The sequence below is a fragment of the Tyto alba genome, unplaced genomic scaffold (genome assembly GCF_018691265.1).
Source record: "Tyto alba isolate M040663 unplaced genomic scaffold, T.alba_DEE_v4.0 Super-Scaffold_9, whole genome shotgun sequence".
In the NCBI taxonomy this organism is placed as follows: domain Eukaryota; kingdom Metazoa; phylum Chordata; class Aves; order Strigiformes; family Tytonidae; genus Tyto; species Tyto alba.
The window spans coordinates 14,992,105-15,014,068 of NW_024881330.1; the positions used below are offsets into that span (position 1 = coordinate 14,992,105).

The 21,964-nt window shown below is 42.4% G+C and overlaps 1 protein-coding gene across 1 annotated transcript in view; it reads left to right on the top strand.

Annotated features, from left to right (window-relative positions):
- The first annotated feature begins 10,071 nt into the window (after window positions 1-10,071).
- ENPP2 (ectonucleotide pyrophosphatase/phosphodiesterase 2) overlaps window positions 10,072-21,964 on the top strand; it is a 73,080-nt gene continuing 61,187 nt past the window's right edge. The window contains 3 exon segments of the mRNA XM_042786001.1: window positions 10,072-10,146; window positions 10,148-10,234; window positions 10,237-10,338. Coding sequence (XP_042641935.1) covers window positions 10,072-10,146; window positions 10,148-10,234; window positions 10,237-10,338 — 264 coding nt within the window.

Here is a 21,964-nt window from a genome sequence, read left to right on the forward strand (position 1 = left end):
GAAGGCACATTGAAAAGTTGTCTTTTAAAGTATATTTTGTGCTTAATTTTACTTTTGAAATTCGTATTGGACCCCTGGAAGGTGTGTGAGGACTGACAGTTCAAACAGCAAAGTTCCACCTCGCTAGTAATGACCTATTTTCTGAAGGTGCTATGAGCACTTTGTAAAAGGTAAAATGTGTTTTTCACACCAAGGTGTTTATATGCTGAACATTATATGGAAATGACTGTCAGTGGGGCAGGACAAGAAAGTTGGAAGAAGGATATGGGTGGTGTCACTTGTTACTTTGGGTCAGGGTTCCCTAGGCTTGTTCTATTAAATGCTTCTCTATAAAGTAATGAATTTACAGGTGGGATGATAATAAGAGGCATAGCAGGCCGAGCCTGGAGGTGTTTTCACCTTTTGAGCCAAAAGGGGTGATAAGATTATGAACACTGGCACTAAGAATTACAGACCTGGAGGAATGGAGTTACTGAACCTTAGAGATGAACAAAAGAAATCTAACCTGAAATTAGGCTATGATGGAGAGCTTTTTGGAGTTATTTTGAGTCGGCTCAACAGCTCTTAATGAAGTTGAACAACATGCTTATTTCAATACTGTGATCCATAACAGCAAACTCCAAATGGAAGGGAGAAACTCAGCTGAACACAACTTGGCAAGCTGCTGTGGTGTCTGAGCTGTATAGGCTCTTTTGGCTTTGTGGATATGTTGCAAAAGAGGTTACAACTACTTAAAATGAAAATGCTCAAAGCCCTAATGAAAGGTTTGATATTTGAAATATGGAGGAAGATTATGCTCTGAGCACATGCCAAAAAATGAGAGGGAGGAGCTGACACCACCTTACCTGGATTTGAGCTTTTGTTGGCTGAGAAGTAAAAACCTGGGAGAAGACCTGAGAAAAAAGTGTCTCTGGTAACAGAAAATTGTATTGCTTAGGTCTTCTACAGGGACTCCTTGGTGTGCTGTCCTGCTCCCTGGCATGCATGTCATGAAACTGGCTGAGAGCTGTCAAGAAACATAGTTTCTGCCAAGAGACAAGAGATGACATGTAAAGAAAATACGGCTGTTCAGCTCTCACCTGCCCCAGGCCTCTTCCTTGGCATCCCCTCTAAAGCCCATTGTCTCTCTCTGTTCCAGCCTCAAAGAGCTCTGTCCTATGCATGTGGACTGCAAAAAGAAAAAAAAAAAATGCCTGGAGAAATAGCTTTCAAACCCTTTGTTTAGTAAAAATCAGCTAAACAAGTCAACATGATCACCAGCTTAAATGCACTGTACAGGTCCTTGTCTCTGCTGGGAAGTTTGGGAGTCCACTGGAAAACGAATTGACAGAAGTAGCACTGATGGTAAGAAATCTTGCAAGAACTAAAGCAAAACCTCAGGACATGCAAATAAACACCCATTTCTTGGTATTCCTATACACTTACTTGCTGCTGCTTGTGAGCAGCATGGTGCAGCTAAGAAATCTGATCTCGTTCCTCAGGTCCTGCTTACTCTTCACCCTCCTAGGAAGGGATACAGTGCCATTGACTTGCCTCTGTTCTGTGGTATTTCATTTCATCGTACAGCTAATTAAATATGCAAGTACTTTTTATAAATTATGGCCTATCAGTGGGAAAATTCTATTGCAGATAAGTCTCCAAATTTGCTGCTGTAAATCTTGAATGGCTCATTGAGACGTGGTTAAAACACAGCTGTAAATCTCTTTGTGAGACATGTGGTGAGGAAGGAAACACACGTGAATTTTTCATGACAGCAGTTACAAGGAAAAGGCTCAGAGCTCCTTGTTGCTGCCAATCTGACCCCATCAGTGTCCAAAGTAATTAACAGATTCCTGGTTTTGTACCATGGCTGGAAAGTGATAAAAAGAAACAATCAAGACGCTTTTACCTTGATTCCTGTCACTGAGAAATAGAAACACCCATAAAAGCCTTCAGATGTTTTCACTTGAGTTCAAGTCAAGCATTGCAAAGTTTACAGTTCCCACCCCCCGCTTTTTGATCTTGAGTATGATGTAATCAAACTGTTTGCATCTTTAACTTAAAAGTAGGTGTATAACTAACACATACAAGCTTTGAAATATATTTGGATGCTGCTAAAAATCTGTCCAGGTGCAAAAATTGCCATTGTTTTGGGGAAATCTACAGTAAAATATTTTCTTCTATTTTTGTATTTTAAAATTCAGATAAAAAGGGGGTGCAAGGTGATACACTACGGGAAGGATATATGGCGCTGCTGCTGTCTCTTTCCTGATTAGGGTATGATTCTACAATTAGGTAATCTAGTACTGCTGAACATGGGGGTCCTGTTCTCCTCCCACTCCACTTCTGAAGATTCCTGTGCATCAGCCCAGACGCTCACCTTGATGAGACGAGTCAGCCTGTTAAATAGCCAGATACCAAATCCAACCAAAATCAGGGGGGAAAAATGTGTTTTGTGCCTTTTGGGGTAGCCTAAATGTAATCCCCTGGGGGCCATCTGAGGGCCAGAGGTGGTACAAGGAGGGGGCACTGGTGCCAGCTGGGGGCTGCCACCCCCCAGACCTGCTGGGCTGCAGCTGAGACCCTGCTTTTGGGAACCAGTGGGGTCCAAGCCCCGTGGGAGTTGGGGGACTTGGGGGGGTCGAGCACTCAATGATATTTAGTAAAAGGCATCTCCAGCGTGTAAAGGACAACGGCGCAAAGCTGCGAGCTGGAGGCAGCCGGGATGCAGTGGGTTTTGCGAGCGGGTTTGGAAGAGAAAGCCAGTGTCTTTGGGAACTACAAGTGGGAGGCTGTTCCCTGCGTGCAGTGTGGGGACGCAGCTATTTGAAAGGAGGCATTAATTGGGAACGCGGCTGCAGCACCAGTTCAGGAAAGCTGTTTGGTGCTTGCTTACGTCCCTTCCATTTCATCAAAGCTCGAGCACTTTGCTGAATAAAGGCATATGGGACCAATAAAGCAGATTTAAGGAGATGGAGTCCAGGTGGCAAAAGGGTATAATGGGAAGTGACTTATGGGAAAATGTTGCATTCAAAACTTTTCTGTTGGTTTAGGTGACCCTGTAAATCCAGGCCCTGCTTTTAGTCAATGGGACTACTCATGAGAACTAAATTGCTTATGTTGCAGGATTGAGCCTACTGAAAGGAAGACTTTTCAAGGAGGTCCAAATAAATGTTGTAACTCATGCTTATAGTGCTCTTGTTTTTTAGCACTAACCCAGTTGCGAACACAGCCAAACAATTTGCCATAATTTGTATGTTTGGTTGGCATGTGTTTACAGAGGGGAGAACTGGATTTATTTTAAAGAACTACTTTGCCCATGGTTTCCGTATCTTTACCTTAATCCCTCTCCACAAAAGAAGCTCAAACAAAACCCCTAAAACCTCCCTCCCCCCACTTAACTGAAAAACTTGAAAGCAAACCCTGCACAGTGTACCTTTCATATGCACATAGGTACCTTGCAGTGAAATGAGAAACAGCAGAAGAGCTTTGCAATAACCATGACAGAGTGGGCAAGGAAAAAACAAAAAGCGCTCAGTAAAATACTGCTTTGTTAGATCTTAATAACAGAAAAAGTCCCCCTAGAAATAAATCCTCAACATGATTCTCATATGAAAGAAAATCCTTCCACGTTGAAACCAAATGTTCAAAAGTTCTGTGCTTTGTTTTATTAATGCCCATAATTTATTCTTCTTAGAAAACATCCCTTGCAGGCTGCCAGAGCACTCAGTGTGGTGTACATCATAATAAAAACAACTTAGAAGGCAAAAACGTTAGAACAAAAACAAAACTTTTGAAAGCTTTAGTGAACAAAACCATGCAGGGGGGTCTGGAAAAAGGACACAGATGTTGTGAGGAATCAAAAGCAGAAGATAAATTGTAAGCAGGAATATAAACTGAGCTTTGCGAACAAACTGGAGTCATTTTAGAAGTCTCAAATTCAAGTCAGAGATCATTTGTTTAGCCCAAAAACCTTAATTGCACAGCGGCTCCTCTTTGCTGTGTCCAAAAGTCAACAGGCCAGTTTGATCTCATTTTTTTCCCCAGAATTATGTGCATTTCAATTCAGGAGCAGCTGTCACTGTCACCGATACCTGCTCAATCTAGAACTCAGAAGGCCCTAATCCATGTTGCTGTTTGTCTTGTAGCTTCCTTTCACAATGGATTTTCTATGGGCTTCATGTGAAGTGCAAGGATGAGTTGTTCATTCACTTGAAGTAGCTTTTACACCTCAATTGTAGGCAAAAAGAAATAATACTTTTTATTTTTTTTCTTCCAAAAAAATCGATCAATTTCCCCAACTCCCAAAAGATTGAAGTGTTTATGTTCTTTCCATATTTTAACTTTATTTTCAGGAAGATTAAAATCCAGGCACTATAATGACAGTGGCCAGCCTGCTGGCCTTGAATTACAAACACTGCATGAACAACGCAAGTCATGGCACGGCTGTTGGACCAACAGCTTCTTGCTGGCTGGTGAGTGGTTGAAATTCTTCACCATGCTTCAAAGGCTGGTCTTACTGTATGACATGCAAATCCATCTGTTGTCCAACCCCTGTCCTGCAGTGGGACCCCTTGGAAGTCATCATTCCTTCTTCTGAAACCCTTTTCTGGAGTTACTTAACTTCTCAGTTCTCTGGGGTATGTTGGCTGTTATCTGTGGCTGTGTTTGTTGGCTACTCTCACCTATGGATTGGTGTTATAATCTGGTGCTCTTTGGCAAAAAAGGTTCAATTCATGGGGACTGTGTAGCTATGATATTGGTTCATATTTTATTTTTCATTTTTTAATCTACGTATCCCTTATTCCTACAGAATATCTCTTTTCAAGCCTTTACAGCCAGGTTTCAGCATTGGATTTTCCATAGCAGATAAGAGCAGCCTTGAAATTTGGGGTGTTTCCTTTTGGGGCATATATATATCAAGTTTCTTGAAGGATTTTATTAACTTGGTACCTAGTTACAATTTGTGAGTTACTGTTTCATTTAAGAAATTTGTACATCCTGCTCAGAATGTGGACTTTGGCATAACCTGTACATATTGTATAAGACTAAGAACTTCAAAATGAGGTGGAGCTGTAGCCCTGTTAGATTACAGAGATGTTGTTTGGGATAGGGCCTAGAGATTGGCTTTGGGCAAGAAAACCAGTAGGACAAGAGAAGGATAGGAGGTGTAGAAAGCAATGTTTTAATGATATGGAAAGCAGACAAAGGACCTGTGGTGTCAGCCCTCAAGCTAAGGAGCAAGATCTTGTCTGATGCTGGTAATGTTCTGCTCACCAGTATGGCCCTTTTCTGGCCTTATCCAAGATCTGGAGTGCCCTGCATGATGTCCCAAGTGATAAAGCTTTAAGATATTTTAGCAAATTCATGCTCTCTCAGAGGAAACCTTCAGCCTGTGCAGAGCCTTTTCATGTTGGTCAAGGAGAACTGAGCTTTAGTTTATGATCTTTATGTTCCCTCACCTATCCATGCTTTGTTTCTCCACACACATTTACCAAAAACTGCAGTTTTAGCCCTTTCTCTTCTATCCCACACTCCCCATGGCAGATACTTTTAAGGAGGTGGATCCTGCTCGTGCAGTGTTACAAAGCTGTTCTATTTTATAGCTGCTCATAGCCTGGTATACTGTGGTAACAGAGCTCAGGAGGGGAGGATTATTCTTTTGACAGAGGATCTTTAGAAGTTCTGGGTCTGATGATTTTTCAAAGTGAAGATATGCTGTTGCATAAATTGAGGATAAAGGATACCATAATATCCCCACTGATGGGCAAAGTCTAGTGGAAATAGAAGAACTTTTCCTGGCAGGAAAAATGTTAATGAACAGGAGAGGTGGTAAACCTTTGGAGTTTGAGCAAAGCTGTTATGCAGCTATAATACTGTAAACTAAGGGTTAAGAAAAGGAAAATATGCCAAAGCAAAGCCAAAGATACAAGACCACATCATCCATTCAGATTGCAGAAGGGGTAACTCCAGCCATGCCTAGAAGGTAGCTGGACAAAGTATGTTTTTTCCATTAGCTCAGCTCGTGCAATTATGCTTGTACAGAATTACATATTTCTGCACAGTTCTGGCCACAGAAGCCATTTCTTCATGCTCAGACCTGTTTGCAGGAGGTGAAACTGAGCCGGGACATTAGAGCTGCAGAGAAACTCCTAATGAAGCAAAACCACATGAGGTTGTACTTTGCAGGGGGTGGATGGTTGGATTAGGTGGTATATTAAGTAATCCCCCGGGATATTTTTCAACTGTAATTCACGCTCAATCATCAAATATGGAACAGATTAACAGGAAGAGGGGTTGTATATTTCTTGTAAGTCACAATCTTCTTTTATTCATGACTATCTACACTGCAATTTTTTTTTTGGAAGCGCTTTTTTTAATGGTTGGTTTTAGTGCTGTACTACCCATGTCATATTTAACTGCCAGTATAATTTTCTGATTAATTTATTTGCAACAATACTGTTTAAAAATGAATGCAGAAAATGTAGGGATTAAAAGAAGTAATATTCAAAAGTCTTTATTTCTAGCAGGCTGCTTCATCTGTAAACACCACTTTTAAAAACAGGATCTTAATGTTAGCTCCAGAAATCCATATATAGGTGCTCAATGTGTGGCCTGATTTAAGTATATAGCTACTCCCTCTGATTGCACAAGATCAAGAGACATTCATATTTCATATTCTGATGAGAACAGCTGCTTTAAAGCTGAGCCTGTATAATCTTTTCTCCTATGTGGCTGCAGAGGCTCAGTCTCACCCACTATCATCTCCTTACATTCCGAATATTGAAAAAGAAATAACAATTTTTATTGTTTTCATCAACCTTCCAGTACAGCCTGGCCTGGCCTACATATGAAAACATGAAAGTTTGACCCTCAGTAAGTCTTCATCTCAGTGCCTTTGTTGTAAAATCAAATTTCTGAATACTGATTTCTGAACCTAGTATACCTGGAAACTTGTTTTGGTTTTCATTAGTCTGGATGTTTTGCAGGATCAAAATAAGACGTCAGTGGATTTTTCATTCCTCATCCAAGACTTGCAATCCACTGTCTGTCCAGCTCAGCTGCTTCTTCAAACGGGAAGTAGCTGCCTGCCACACTTGGAAATTTCCTCTGTGCAGCAGCTACTTTGCTGTGCACGTCCAGCCCTGCCCTGACCTGAGCAGCTTCTGCCTTGCTGCTGCCTAAATCCAAGTCCAGAAAGCAGATCTGACAGCTCTGGCCATGGCTCACTAGGGATATGCCACAGGGAGAGGATGTTTGATAAAATGCAGTGGTGGCCACAGTCTGTAAAACAGTGGTGGTGGCACTGCACAGACCCCCTTCAGAGTCTTACCTACCTCTTTAGATTTATATGTATAAAAAGGGTGTGATTATGGGTAGAAATCCATTCCTAAAGCCCTTCCTGTGCCTTCTGGGCCCTTAGGGCTGAGCACTGGCTTCCACTTGCAGCATTGTGTGCTCCTCTGACCCTGCCCTGCCCCAGCCCACTGCCCCTGCTTGAACTGTGCCGGTTGGGGTGTGTTAGTTCTGACGAAGCATTATCTAAAACAATACCCACTGCTCCCCATGGCATCTAGAGACAGCAGCATCTGCTTTGCCAAATAGCCTGAGTTTGTTTATACAGAATGAGAGAGAGTTGACTAAGATTTATTTTAACTGAGTATGACTCAAGTTGATAGCCATATGACCAAGAATGCTGCGGTGTTAAACAGGGGTAAAGATCTACCAAAATATTTTTATATTGCAGTGAAAATATTGGGAAATACTAAACCATGCTAGTTCCTGTGAGCCATGCTGAAATGAGACTAAGTGGGGAAGCTTGTTCTTGTCTTCAAATACAGGTAGTGTATAAACTCTGTCAGTGTGGAGAATTAGTTTAGTTTGTTATGTAAGCACATCTTTGTTCAGCAGAGCACTTGTAACAATGAGTTTAAGCCCCTCTACTGTAGAACAGATATATTTTCCTGGGGCAACAAATAATTAGAAGTGCTAAACTAAAATTTAAAAAAAAAAAAAGAAAAGAAAAATTATATTAAATTTGGATGGGGATCAAAGAATAAAAAATTGTCAATGACACGGCAGGCTGCACTTTAGCTTTGAAGGGAAATGAGAGGCATCTTCTTTTAAATGGAATTCAAACAAGTATTAGGGAACATGAGGCTGGGAACAGCCTGCTATGAGGTGGGAAGATCTGTGAGTTTGTTAATTTGTTTCTTCTGCTTCAGTACTTTTTTTTTGGTCCATTGTGTTAAGATGCTCAGATATTTTGCTTCTAGATGTTGCAGAATATTTATTTAAAAAAAACCCAAACAATAATAATTGCTTGTGTTTAGTACTTACGTAACTCTAACTGGGTTTGTATCAAAAATTATTTGACCTGACATGCAAAAATACTGACAATGTATTTTAAGATTTCTAAACCAAATACTTGAAATTTGTCTGCTTCTGTAGTCTCTGTGGATTATTGCTGACTCTGTACTGTCTTTCTGACAGCAGCCCTGTTTAATTTACAATACAGGACCCACTACCTATTCAGCAGCTCGTCAAAGCTTTGATTTTATCCTCCTTTTCAATGTTCCTTCTCTTGAAGGACTGATGGTGAGGGAAGTGGCTGCAGGGAGCAGGGAGGATGGACAGGGGATCTGTGGGGATATTTCACTGTGAGGTTTGATTTTGTGTGGGGCATGGGGTAGGTTTTATTTCAGGATGAGGAATCCCTCTCCCCAGCATGAGCAAGCACACACTTTTCATGGGAGAGATGTAGGCTCTGCATGCAGCTGTGCTGGGGTGGGGGGTGGGGGCAGTGTATGATGGACAGACAGACATGACCCCACTCCTAGATTCCATTGTGACTTTGAGCACCTTTTAAAACTTCTTTCCTTTGAGATAGACCTACAGTGTGACTCGTGGTCTGTAAGGGGCTCAAAGACACACAGAGAAGATGATCTTTAGAGAGTTCAGCAATGAAGTGTGAGCGAGTTACACACAGTGCTGAGCATACACAAAGATCTCTTAAAGATTTATAACTTGACCAGATCTGGCTGGAATTTGGTAGGGATGGATGAACATATTCACCTAACAAAGGCCATTCTTCCCTGGTCCCCAGAATCCAGTCTGTTGCTCTAGGGTATGTAAACCTGAGATCTGTTTATGGAAAGGATAGTTAATTTCGTTTAACGTTAGTATAGCAAAGGATATATCCTTTGATTTAATCTCAAAAATGTTCAGCATATCTTGCCTTAAATTAAAAATAGATTAAAAACCCCAACTCTTTCTAGCACAAAAATGTCAGTGCAAATGTTAGTTTGTCAGAGCAATAAACAGCAAAAATCAAGACCTTACAAAGGAAAATTTGGCTAACCTTAAAGAGGCACACTGCTATTAACCTCCTCTACAATCAAACAAAGAATCGCTCTGAGGGACCTTCCTTTCACCTGCCACAGCTGGAGCATTCCCTGCTGTACCTCAATGTAAGGGTGATAAAAATCCATCTTCACCCCCATCTCCAGCTTAGCTATAGTGATATTTGGATTTCATGTGTGCTATGCATGGACAGCTTCTATTTTATATCCAGTGAAGTAGGAAGCCTTAAAAATACTTAAAAATCAGTTACAGTAAATGAATTTATAATAAATAATAAGTCACTCCAATTCATTAAACATCCAAAGGCTCTGCTGTTCTTATCTGGATGCATACACTTAAAATTATATACATTCTAGGAAAGTTGGCCAGAGTTTGGAAACGGTTTGTAGGCTGGCTCAGGAAATGGGATTGGAAGTTAGGGTACTCTGGTTTTGTAGTTAAATTCCTAAAAGCAGATAAAAGCACTCCAGTTAGCAGGTTCTGGTGAAGGACTTTGAAAAGCGAAGAAAATAGTCCTATCCATTACTGAATAGCTCTATTAAATGATCAGAAAGAGCTCAGCACCACCTTGTTATCTGCACATGACCTCTCCTGAGGCATCTGTGGCAAAAAATGAAAAAGAAAAGGAAAAAAAAAATCAGATTAAGCAAGTGCCTCAGACTGCTGCATTTGAAAGCAGAGCTTCAGGACAGGGATGCTTTCCATAGAGTCATTTCAGGCAAAGGTCACATGTGTGCGTATAAAATCATCCCTGAAAGCAGCGCCTTTGTCCCCCAGCTATCTCCCAATGGAGCCATTGTCCTGCCGGGGCAGCTGGCACCCTGACTTCAGCCGCCTGCAGCGGGATCCCAGGCCCAGGGCGGCCAGGCAGCCCCCCGGGAGCCGGCCCGGGGCCAAGGCAGCCCGCGACCTCCCCGGGACCCACGGCCGGGGCCAGCACGAAGCCAAGTTTCCACATCAAGCTTCAGTCATGGAGAAAAAAGACCCACTGGTACGGTAGGCGCATCTTCCCTCCCCTTCTGCCCCATGTGTTTTTCTGGCTTGTTAAAGTAGTCTTAAATAAATATAATTACAAGCGAAGTCAGGCGATGAAGTAGCATGAATGTGTTTTTGCCAAGTGCAGCTTGGATTGGGTTTTGGCAAGTTGGAAGTCCTTTCAGTGTGTATTCAGGGGTGATGTTGGAAGTGCTCTGATTCAGAAGTGAAATAGAAAGTATTATTTAATGCACAGAGATAAAAGTGTATTTTAAAAATCATAGTAGATCTATTATAGCTTGTTTTGCCTTCTGAAGATGTCTTCTCTCTTTTTAAATATAAACTGGCTTTCATATATATACTGTTACCTTACAGCAATATTAAAACTGGCATCTAGCACAGACACAAGCAAAGTATCTTGTGTTTTGTTTGTATTTACCTGTTACAATATTAATATTGTGCAAGTACCTAATTATGAGTTTAAAACTCCTACATCACTTGGCTTTTGATTTATATTAAAATTTCCGGAGTCTGCAGATTCACTGAAGTCCTGGGCTTAAAGGCTATCTGTCTAAATAAGGTTCCTATTACAGGCAACTTTACCTAAGCCTTTTTCTCCAAATAAAATATATGGATATCTTTAATCAGGGCAGTAACTCCTCAAGGATCTGTAATTTTTTTAATAACTCCCTATGCCACAAATGTAAAGTGCTGATTAGAGAGGCAAGTTGATAAGAAGTTAATAAAACCGTGCATGCCTTGTAGTTCCCCTCCATATGGTTGGCCTCATAATGGTTTTGATTACTCTGATTTTGAAGTATTAATCATTGGGTCCCTCTTTTGAGTCTCTTTTGCTTCTGATTTGCTTAGATTTTAATTGTGATTTGCTTCTAATTACTACTGATCTATGCAAGCTTCCTGACAACATGCATCAGTGCTGTGCAGGCTGCCCCTTAGTGCCAGCAGATCTGTGACAGAACTGCTGAGCTCTGAAAGTCAGAGTGGGGCACTGACCTGTCGCATTTGCCACTCACACGGGTGCCCCAGCCCTCCCCGGGGACGTGCCGTGCCGTGGGGAGGTGGGCTGGGGGCCGGCAGAGTAGGGCCTGGTGCGTAGGGAGAGGTAGTGGGGGGCTGCCTGTACCTAAAAGAAAGGAGAGGCTGACTCTGCCCCTAACATTATCTGCCCACAGGTGACCTGCTGAACTGTTCAGGGATGGCTACGGACATTTTTAGATTAAGAAAGACCTTCTCATGAAGTCCAAGGCTGTACAAATGTTTCCTCCTAGCAGACTGGTCTGTGTAGGATGTTAAGAAAACAAAGCAGTGGTCCATCTGTGTAGCAGTATTTATTCTAAAAAATCTTGCTTTATTTCAGAGGATGTAATATGATGATTAAACTATGAGTTTAAAGTCACTGCAGCAAGGAGGTTTCCAATTATTCATCAAGGACGCCAGATGAGTTTAATGCCAGATAGCTAAAGATATGTTAGCATCATTCTTGAAAGCTAATAATAGTGCTTGCATAGCAGCCTTTATCCAAATGTAATCCTTTGACATTAGTTGAACTGGAAGTGGAGATAATGAACATTTCTGAGAAATTAATGAAAGATGGTGGCATGAGACTGCACCTGGCAGCTCTGGGGATATCACCACCTCATCCGAATTCCCATGCGCTATTTTAAGTGCTCATTTATGGTGCTTCACCAAATTAATGGGTCACTTACAGAAACATAGCAAAACCTGTTATTGCTGACACACCAGTAACACAAACTGGTTTTTGTGTGCTTGCAAAGCTGGCAGCATCCTTGACTTCTGCCGCACCTTGCTGGATGGGGGCTTTTGAACCCCCACACTGCCCATGTCAACCCAGCTGGGAAGCAGCCTCCCTTGGGCTCATCACAAGGTAAAATGACAACTGTGTTTGTGGTGTGTTAGACTGAATGATCTTACAGGATTTCCTTGCCTCAACTCCCATGAAACTGTGTGTTCTCCACTCATTTAAAGGAGAACAGGGTCACTGTCACTTCGATACACAAAAAAATTTAAGTATATAAATACATATGGGCTCTTTTGGCAGTGGGGAACTATTCTGCTGTTGTATACTGTTTAAATTCCATTGCTTAGAAGTTCCAATTGATAGCACTGTACATGAAAAAGTGGATTAAAAGGGATTAAAACTATAAAATAATAGCAGGTATGCTCATCTCCTGTCTTCTCACCCTGAGCCAGACAGAGCTTTTCTCCTGTTGGAGATGGACCTTCCTTACGTCTGTGACTGGGAGATAAAGTGTGTCCTCAGATGCTTCCCCTTCTGATACAATTCCTGTCCAGCCACTCTCTTTTCATTTCTGTGAGAGACATCAATGCCCTCTTTCCACACTTTTTATTGTGAAGTACCTCAAAAGTTTAATCTATAGGCTTTCTCCTTTGATTATTTAATTTCATAATACCTTGTAGAGATTGTTAAAAGGAAGCAGTGGTGGGTTGACCTTGGCTGGCTGCCAGATGCCCATCCAACTGCTCTCTCACTCCCCTTCCTCAGCAGTGCAGGGGGAGAAAATAAGATGGAAAAGCTCATGAGCTGAGATAAAGACAGGGGGATCACTTACCACTTACTGTCATGGGCAAAACAGACTCGACTCGGGAAAAATTAATTTAATTTATTGCCAATTAAAATAGATTTAGGTAGCCAGAAGCAAAGACAAAAATTAAAACACTTTTCCCAGGCTCAGCTTCACTCCTTCATTCCTGACTCCTCCACCCCACTGAGGTCTCTTCCACGGGCTGCTGGGGCATCTCTGCTCAGGCACCTGGAGCATGTCCTCCCCTCCTCCTTCATGACCATGGTGTCGGCAGGGCTCTTTCTCACAATTTTTCTCTCACTCCTCACTACCTGCACAGAGTTTTTTACCCTTTCTTCAATATGTTTTACCAGAGGAGCCACCGTCTCAGCCGAGGGGCTCAGCTGTGCCCTGTGGTGTGTCTGTCGGAGCCGGCTGTGTTGGGCACGGGGCAGCCCCGGCCAGTCCTCACAGAGGCCGCCCTGCAGCCCCCGCCGCCAGCACCTGGGCACGGACACCCAGCACAGAAGCCTTAAATCTTGACCTCATATTTATAAAAACAATGCACAATTTTACATGTTTCTGGACTCTCTGATCTTCTGTTTCCGTGTGTTTTTTGGCTGCTTAAAGATTTTAACTTGAAAGCCTTCTTGTTTCAAAAGTTGTCTCTGGCTTTGCTATCACTCACCTCCTCACTGACTTCTGCCTTTTTTTTTTTTTTTTTTCTGATGGGTTCTTGGGAACTCATCCTTGAACATAACCTTATTTTTAATTCCCCTGTCATCTGGTATAGTAACCTGCACGTCATTTGTGGAACATGGCCAAAGCTGTTCCTGCCATTCTTTCCCTGAAACCCTTCATCCCATGGCATCTACCTCCCATCCCAATTACTACAATTTCCCATTTTATTCTCTTCACAGCTCTTAATTTCTTGCTGCTTGTTGTTAAATACCATGTTCTGCTGAGGTTCTTCCTCTCATCACTCTTGTGTTCAAAGAAGTTAGGATATATGGACTGTCCTGGGTAATATCACTTTGATCATACAGGCTTTTTGATCTAATGTCAAATTTCAAGCTTCTGGCTTTGTCTTGGCGTGTGTCAAAATGCAGGTGGCTGTAGGGACAAGGCAGGTTGTGCTTCCTAGGCTGCTGGGCCACACGTGCGCTTAGCCAGGAATAACTCATGAGATGTTCTCAGATAAGTCCAATATGCTTGTGTTTACACACAAACCAACCCACCAGGTCACTCTTTTGCCAGATACGGATAGCAGCAAGGGGGCAATGTGTGAACCTGAAGAAAGGATGATTTTACTGCTCTGTCTTGTAGCAAAAGTTATCAGAGTCAGTGCAGGCCAAACTTCTCCAAATGGGCTCCACGGGGAGTCATTCCAGGTTTTATGGAGAGCCCTGTACAAACCTGGGACTGGATTTGAACACTTCCCTCAGCACTTTGCAGACAGCATAACAAAGCAGAGGGGAGGAATGCAGCCTGTGTTTTCAGTGACTTGACTCCTGCAGCTCAACTCTGTGGAATTGCTCCAAACTGCCCTATTTAATTGGGAGTCCTAGAGGCAGGGTAAGATTTTGGTGCAGCAGGATGCACCAGTACTCTTGACAAATAGCGGTAGAAAGGACAAAGACAATAAAGTGAATTTCAAGGTAGAAGTTACTATCTACAGAATATTTGTTCACCTATTGCTGTACATTTCCCCTTGCAGAAAAATCTTTTTAGTCATATTAACTATATGTCCCTGGTGCTGTGGATGAATATGACAGCCTCAAAACCTTTTCCGGCCATAGGGGAAAGGGGCAAGGGCTGGTGGGTGTTACTGGAGCTGGGACAGGATGGTGGTAAAGAACCCCTGTTGTGGCAGCAGCAGAGAGACTGTGGGATCACCCCTGCACCAAATTCAGTGTTGGGGATACCAAAGCTGGGATAAAGAAACTTTGATTTCAGCTGCAGGGTAACAAATTGCTGCCCCTATGGCTATACCAGTCTGTGGTTTGGTACGTCAACATTGGCCTCAGATCAGCCCTCATCTGTATCAGGGTCAGTGAAGGATGTTGAGCGCAATACTTAAAAACTTCATAGGCTGTATGAAGAGAAAATATGGTTTGGTTCAGCCATCTTTAGAGAAACAAGAGTATGAATTTGTGGCTGCTGGCTGGTACCTGCAGCAGGTGACACTGGAAGCACATAGCTCAGCCCAGGAGAGTTACAGCTTCCTCAGACATTTTGGGCATTCCTCAAAGGCCCTCCTTGCACCACGCCCCACACCCCCACCCCCCTCCAAGAAATATTGGCTGAGGCAATCCAAAACATCCCATGGATGAAAATCTGGCCACTATGATGAGATGAGGAGAAAATGTCCCTATGAAACAACACTTTGTAAATAATTAAGTTGCTATCACCTGTAAATACTTGTTTTCCTTTCTTTCCATGCTGGAGCTGCACAGCTTAAGGTGGCAGTGAAGACAACAGGCAAACCCCAGACAAGGTCACCCCTCTGGGGTAGGACAGAGAGAAGAGATCAGGGCTATAAAATTGGGTGAAATTCCCTTGGACCTGATGGCCCTTCATTCAGGATAAATGTAAGAAGCCCTTTAGTGCCTCTTGGATATCCAAAACAATAGGATTCCTTTCCCTGCTCAGGGAAACAGCATTTTTTTGTACATTCTTTGTAAAGGACAGAATCACTGGGTGCCACAATCTAAATTCTCTCTTAAAGGAAACAACCCAAAGGGCCCCAATCTCAGTTGGATGCTAAATCCAAAAGAATTCATTACTCAGGTCATTTGTGCTTGACCACATAAATTCAATACACCTAAATAGGCTCTAATTTTTTTATGTCCCTTAACCTATATTGGACTTGTGCAATAGAGTACAACTGAAACAGAGCATTACCAATAAAGCAGAGATCACAAGGATGGTTTCCTCCCCCCAAGCTCCACAACAGAGGGAACAAGAAAGAAATATTCCCTTTTGGAATCTCCAAAGCTCTGTTCTCCCTCAACACTAAGATGTCTTTTCTGCCCTTCCATTCCTCTGCCCAGCCAGCTCAGCATTCCCCACAGACAGTAGGAGATGGCTGTGACAGTCATGGGATACCGGGTGCCCTTCATCTACTCTGCTGTCCTGGCAGTTGCTGCTGGCAGCATCAAGTCTCGTTTATTTGCTGAAGCTGCCACCTCCCCAAAAACCTCCTACGCCTCTGTCCTGCAGTCTGGCTGAACTTTCACCTGCCCTTATACAATGGGGCTTTGGGGTTGGCTTATTTGTTTTATTCATAATGTGACAGAATAGGAAGCAATGAAAGCAGAAGCTTTCCTAGTTTAATTGTTTTAATCCAATACCTTCCTAAACCATGTTGAATTATCTGCAGAATCAAGCAGATGCTTCAGCAGGCTTAGGCTGCCTACAAGCAGGGGTATGAACATGAGGTTATAGTCCGATACTCATTTTCAAACAGCTGTTGTGGTTTAAGCTACCACAGAGGAAGCTTGTACGTGCTCCTGTTCTGTCTCAGTGCAAAGCAAACCTGGTTTACCCTAGGGGCAGGGGTGCTCCTCCTCTGCTGACTTTAGCTATTGCCTAAAGATATTGCTGCTCCTTGCCTGTTTCCAGCCTTCATCCTGGATTTTTTGCCCAAAGTGTGTTTTGGTTTGGTTTGGTTTGGTTTGCTTTGTTTTTTGTTTTTTTTTTTTTTTTTTTTTTTTTGTTTGTTTGTTTGTTTGGGTTTTTTTGTGTGTTTGTTTGTTTGTGCGTTTGCTTGTTTGTTTGTTTGTTTTTAAGATGATTTAATCATAGCGTTCCTCAGCAACCAGGCTGGTGGAAAATCACCCAAACAGTGAAACTCCCATGGTCAGTGTGGTGCAGAGGTGGGGGAGAAGCAACCAGGCTGGGCAATTCCTCACCCAAAAGGATGAAATGTAAAGTTCTCACACCAGAGCAGGGATAGCAGGCACTGGAGGCCTTTCCTTCAGCTAGCAAAGCTATTGCTGGAAAAGGAAGTGTGTCCATTCTCTTCACCAGAGTGGTAGTTTACTCTGTCCTTTTTACATGGGTTGGTCCAGAGGTTGCCTTCAAAGGTATTTGCATCTTCTTGGAGAAGAGGTAGCAATGGACAGTGAAAGGATGCTAATTGAATAGTCCTAGCTGTTTTGCAGGCTCTCTGTGGATACCCAGGAACATCTGTCTCTGCCCTGAAAAACTTCAACAAATAGAATTTCAAGTTGACTTTAGTCCTGTCTTCTGTGAAAAAGAGATTTACTGGGGTGGGGAGCCTTCTGTGAAGGCTGAGCGAAGCAGATCTGCTTTTGTTTTACAGCTGTCAGCAATCATTAAACCGAGGAAACAATTCTTTATGAATATCTTGTATTGCTAAATGAAAAAAGGAAAGAGTTAAACAAAACTTAATAACATTATTTGCTTTAAAATATTGAAGAAATCTATTAATAATTAATTGGCCAGAATTTCCCTACAGTCTACTTGATTAATCCATTAAAAAAATTATTCTTTATTCCTATCCAAAGGTTCATGCTGAAAAGGTGAAAAAAGTATTTACTCCAAACCCCTCCCCCGATATTCCTTATGCAAACCCATTCTAGCACAGTTGCATATTTTTGATTTCTGGAACTTTCCTTCATTTTTTAATATTGCATTCCTGAAGAGCTTGACACTTATTCAGTTACACATTATGATATGGGTTTAAAGAAAATAATCCAGCAATGGATGACATTGTTTTGTTGTTGAAATGTCGCTTATACTTTTCTTACCCATAGAAAACGGGGAGTACTGTTCCAACAGGATGTTTTTCCCTTTGTACTTACATTTGTCATTTTTGCACTCGGCTGTAATCAGACAAAAAAGCCGGCATTCAACTAAAGCGGTGGTGACATGGTTCAACTTAGGAAAATTTGTGATGCTTGGAAAGTGGCCCATCTGTCTGAAATGACCTAAAAAGCAATACACAATTGTTTTACACTTTTGTGCTTTGCCATTAAAACAGGCAGCAGCAGATGCATGGTAAGAAAAACGGGGAGCTGAGCGTGTGCTGCGGTGACACTGCTCCCCTGGGAGCAGCAGCGAAGGGGGAGCAAGAGAAGAGCTTGTCTGTGCTCTGGCCCCCACTCCTCTGGCCGTGGGATGCTGCTTATTTACAGTACCTGACTTGGGGATCACTTCCAGGGCTGAGGACCGGTGCAGAGAACTGATCCAACTGCAGAAACTGTCAAAGAAAGGGAATTTTTGTAACCTGTTTTGAGTTGCAGTGTGGCTCTAGGAGTGGTTGTTTGGGTGAGAGGGATGGAAGTGCTGGCAAGGACCAGCCAGTCTGCCAGGGCTGCTGGTGGATGCTTGGTATCCAGATTCTACTTGCTGGTTTTATTTCTGTTCTGAAGGCAAAGGGCAGAAAATCCAGTTATTTCCAGGTTAATCAAATACCTCATTCCTCTCAAAAGCTGAGGATAGCTTAAGCTTGTGTAAGTTATAAAGATGTGCCTCTCAACTATGAGATAAATCAGTATCCCCAAAAAGAGGTTGCAGATGGGACCAAGTTTGTGACAGTGTTAGCTGTGTCCTCATTTTATGCATTATTCTTTGAGCAAAAGCCTCTACAGTTCCTATTGTATTCTCCTTCACATAAGTTTTCATGGGGCCACTCGGTGAATCCAATCAGGCAGTTTAGGCAGCTTATAATAATTGTTATTTTTCTTTTTCAGAGGACATCTCTTCTTCATCAGATGTCCTAATTTCTTCAGGGTTTTTTTGTTTTGTTTTGTTTTTTTTGTTTGTTTGTTTTTGTTTGTTTGTTTTCTTTTTTATTTTTTTAATAGAGGATTTCCCTCTCCTTACGGTAGACTGATTGCATTTAGTAATGCAGTCTTGCAGTCCTTATGCAAATAAAATATCTCTGCACTTGAACCAGACTTGTGTTCATGTGAAGTAGGTTCAAGCCCCAGAAGGCCCTCAGCATTTTTGTCTGAACTGCATCACTGCCACAGCCTGTTCTGTGTTCATGCATTCATCTACTGTGCCAAAAAAAAGCCTTCATAAGTGCAGATGCTTATAGGTCACCATAACAGCAGCCAGTTCTTCAGTCTTGAGATGTATCCTTATGCATAGAAAGAGGAGTAAAATGTGCCCACATGAAGGCATGATCCTGTTTGTCATGGGAGAGTCCTCTGTTTCCAGCCTGACCCTACTTTGCTTTTTCTGCAGAAGTGTTGGTACTGCAGAGCATGGATGTCCAAAACCTCAACTGCAGGCAAGTTGAGAACAATATTCTTAGTGACATATCTCTTTAAACTGAAATCAAATAGAATCATGTATTTAGAAAATATCAGTGTGGTTTTTTTTTTTATTTTTAGATTAATAAGAAGAAACATATTAATTAAAATGCTTCTTTCTTGATTCAAGTGCCAAAAACATAAAAAAAAAAAAAAAAAAGAGATTTCAAACAAACAAACAGACAGGAACTCTTGTTGGCAAAGAAAACAAACTCAGAGTAAACAAAACAGTATTAATTGTATCCACATTTCACTTGTAGGGGAGAGATTAGCACTTGGAAATTTTTTAATCATATCCAAGCCTTGAGCTTGAAAAGTTCACCAAAATAGAGTTCGGGCTGAGGGTAAATGTGATTAAGTAGGAGAGATATGTTACAGCATTATTGTAGAAGTGCCCACAAAAAGTTTTATAGGGAATTGAGGGAATTCAAAGCTAATAGTCTACTGAGAAAAGTTTGAACATGGCAAAGGATGTACATACAAGTTACACAAAGAAAATAGGAATGTGATTCGAAGTCTAGAAAACTTGCTTTATTTCATCTTTAAGTAGCTTCCCCATCTCTGTTTCTGTGGATTTTTTTTTTTCTCTTTTAGCTTTAACTCATTGTTTCTAGAGGGCTATTGTTTTTGTGGGACAGAATAGGCCATATCACTTGTAAAATTCAAATAAATGACCAGTGATTATTTGTGACACATGCAAGGTACTGTGCAAGGTCCTTGAGACCTCCAGACTGCTCTTAGAGGCTAGGTGGATTATTTTCACACCATCAAAGCCTACAGCTCTTTCAAAAAGATAGAGATAAAGCTGTTGATGGGCACCTGTAACACCCATCACCATCTCAAGCAGTGGAAAGCAAGGCTGAGGACCTGAAGACATACTTAGCCTTTCATGGTCTGCACTAAAAACACATATTGGGCTCTTTGGCTTCATGTTTCACTCATTCATATCCTCCATTAAGTGATTTTTCATCATGGAACAGTTTTTATTCTGCAGCATGCTAAATTTTTTATATATTATTATCTTAAGAAACATAGTTCTGAACTCAATGCATTTTAGTGAAGCACTTGTGCTGCTTCATAATAGTAATATTGTCCTGAAACTGAATTGAGAAAATAGTTTCTTTGAAGATGATGAAGGCATACATGTTGGACAAAGGTTAATGCTGTTGCTGTCATGTGTGGTTCGTGGGGAGAGGTGTAATACCCTCTGTTGTAGCGGTTGGTCTATTAGCTGTAGTACTGCTGGGAGGAGAGAGACAGGCATTCAGGCACCCAAAGCTTTCCTCATGTGACTGAAAACTTGTCTCCTATTTCCAGCTAATTTAGCTGTTCTGATAAAAGACATGGCCTTGGTTATAATCCTCGCTGTTCTTGTGTGCAGGCGCAAATGGTGATTGTGTTTAGGGTGAGCTACGGCCCCTCCACTGGCATCAGAGATACCTTCAGGAGCTGCAGTGCTGTCACCGAATCCACAGCCCTCATTTAGCCACTGAAGCTGTTGTATCTGATGTGGGGCATGGGAGAATTTATTTCTCTACTGCATTATGCCCTCCTTTTTTTCACCAGGCTACTTGCCTGGGTTTCAGTCCTCATCCCAGTGAGTATACAAGTGCTTTACATGAGCAAAGCAGAGTCTGGGACTCAGGTCCTCCCTTGGCCCGCAGTTCCTCTTCTCTCTGGGTAGGCAGAGCACGTAGGCTGTTTTGGACAGGCATGCACTCAGTACACACGTGTTTTCTGTAGGACATAGTTTGGTAGCAGTCCTGGGAGGGTGCTCACAAGAGGGTGAGGTGAGGAGGGATGTGATGTGCTTTGCTGATCGTCCACAGTGAGGTTTGGGATGGATCTGTGTGCTCACCTCCCAGCCCTGTGAACCCTGCAGGCGTTGTTATGTAGGGTGCTCAGAAATGTTGATGGGCCTATAGGTGCCTAAGGCACCTGGTGCCTCGGGGGCTAGGTGGCAGCAAACTGCAATTTTGAAGACTTTAATTTGTCCATTATTGTCCCTGAGGGTCTGGCACCTCTTTATGGGTCTTTCTGGACAAGAAAGTCATTGTCAGCACACTCCTTCAGTGCACCAGGCACCACGGTTTGCATACCTTTCCCCTCAGGGTGGTGATGAGCAGACAGATAATTGATGACTGTTCCTCAAGCCTCAGGGTGCTGCTGGATGAGTTGAGGCACTGCGGTGAGGAGGGTGTACTCGCAGGAGCCCAGCCTGGTTTGTGGGTCTTCCCAATCTCATGGAGTAGCAATGGGCATGGTGGTGCAGCTCCTTGGCAGTAACTCCTGTGCCCTCTGCCAGGGAGATCGCCATACAACTTTTACATCTGTAAGAACAAAGGATACTTGCAGAAGCTGCCGCAACTCTCACATGTCCCACAGTCCAAGGAAGAGACAGTCTGACCCTTGTCTATGTTAACAGCTTCTTTTCCTCGATACCCTGCCTATCCCTTTAAAGCATCCATGTGAACATCTGTATCCTTTCCCACCTTTTATGATCAGACTGTAATTTTTTGTTTCCAAGCCAGCTTGCCAATCATTTGAAGTCTATCACTTTCTGGAGTATTTTGCCTTGATCAGGTAAAGACGACTTCTCAGTGACCCTATGTTTGGGTCTTCAGTGGTACTATTACAAGATGAGCAGATACAGCTCCCTTGTCCTTCAGCAACTCTTGTGTATTTTTTCCTGCATACCCAAGTTGTGCAATCATGTTTCTGGGCTCCTGTATGTGGCTGTAGCCTGGATCCTGGGCTGATCTCTGATGAAGGACTGCTCATCACAGGTCATTACCC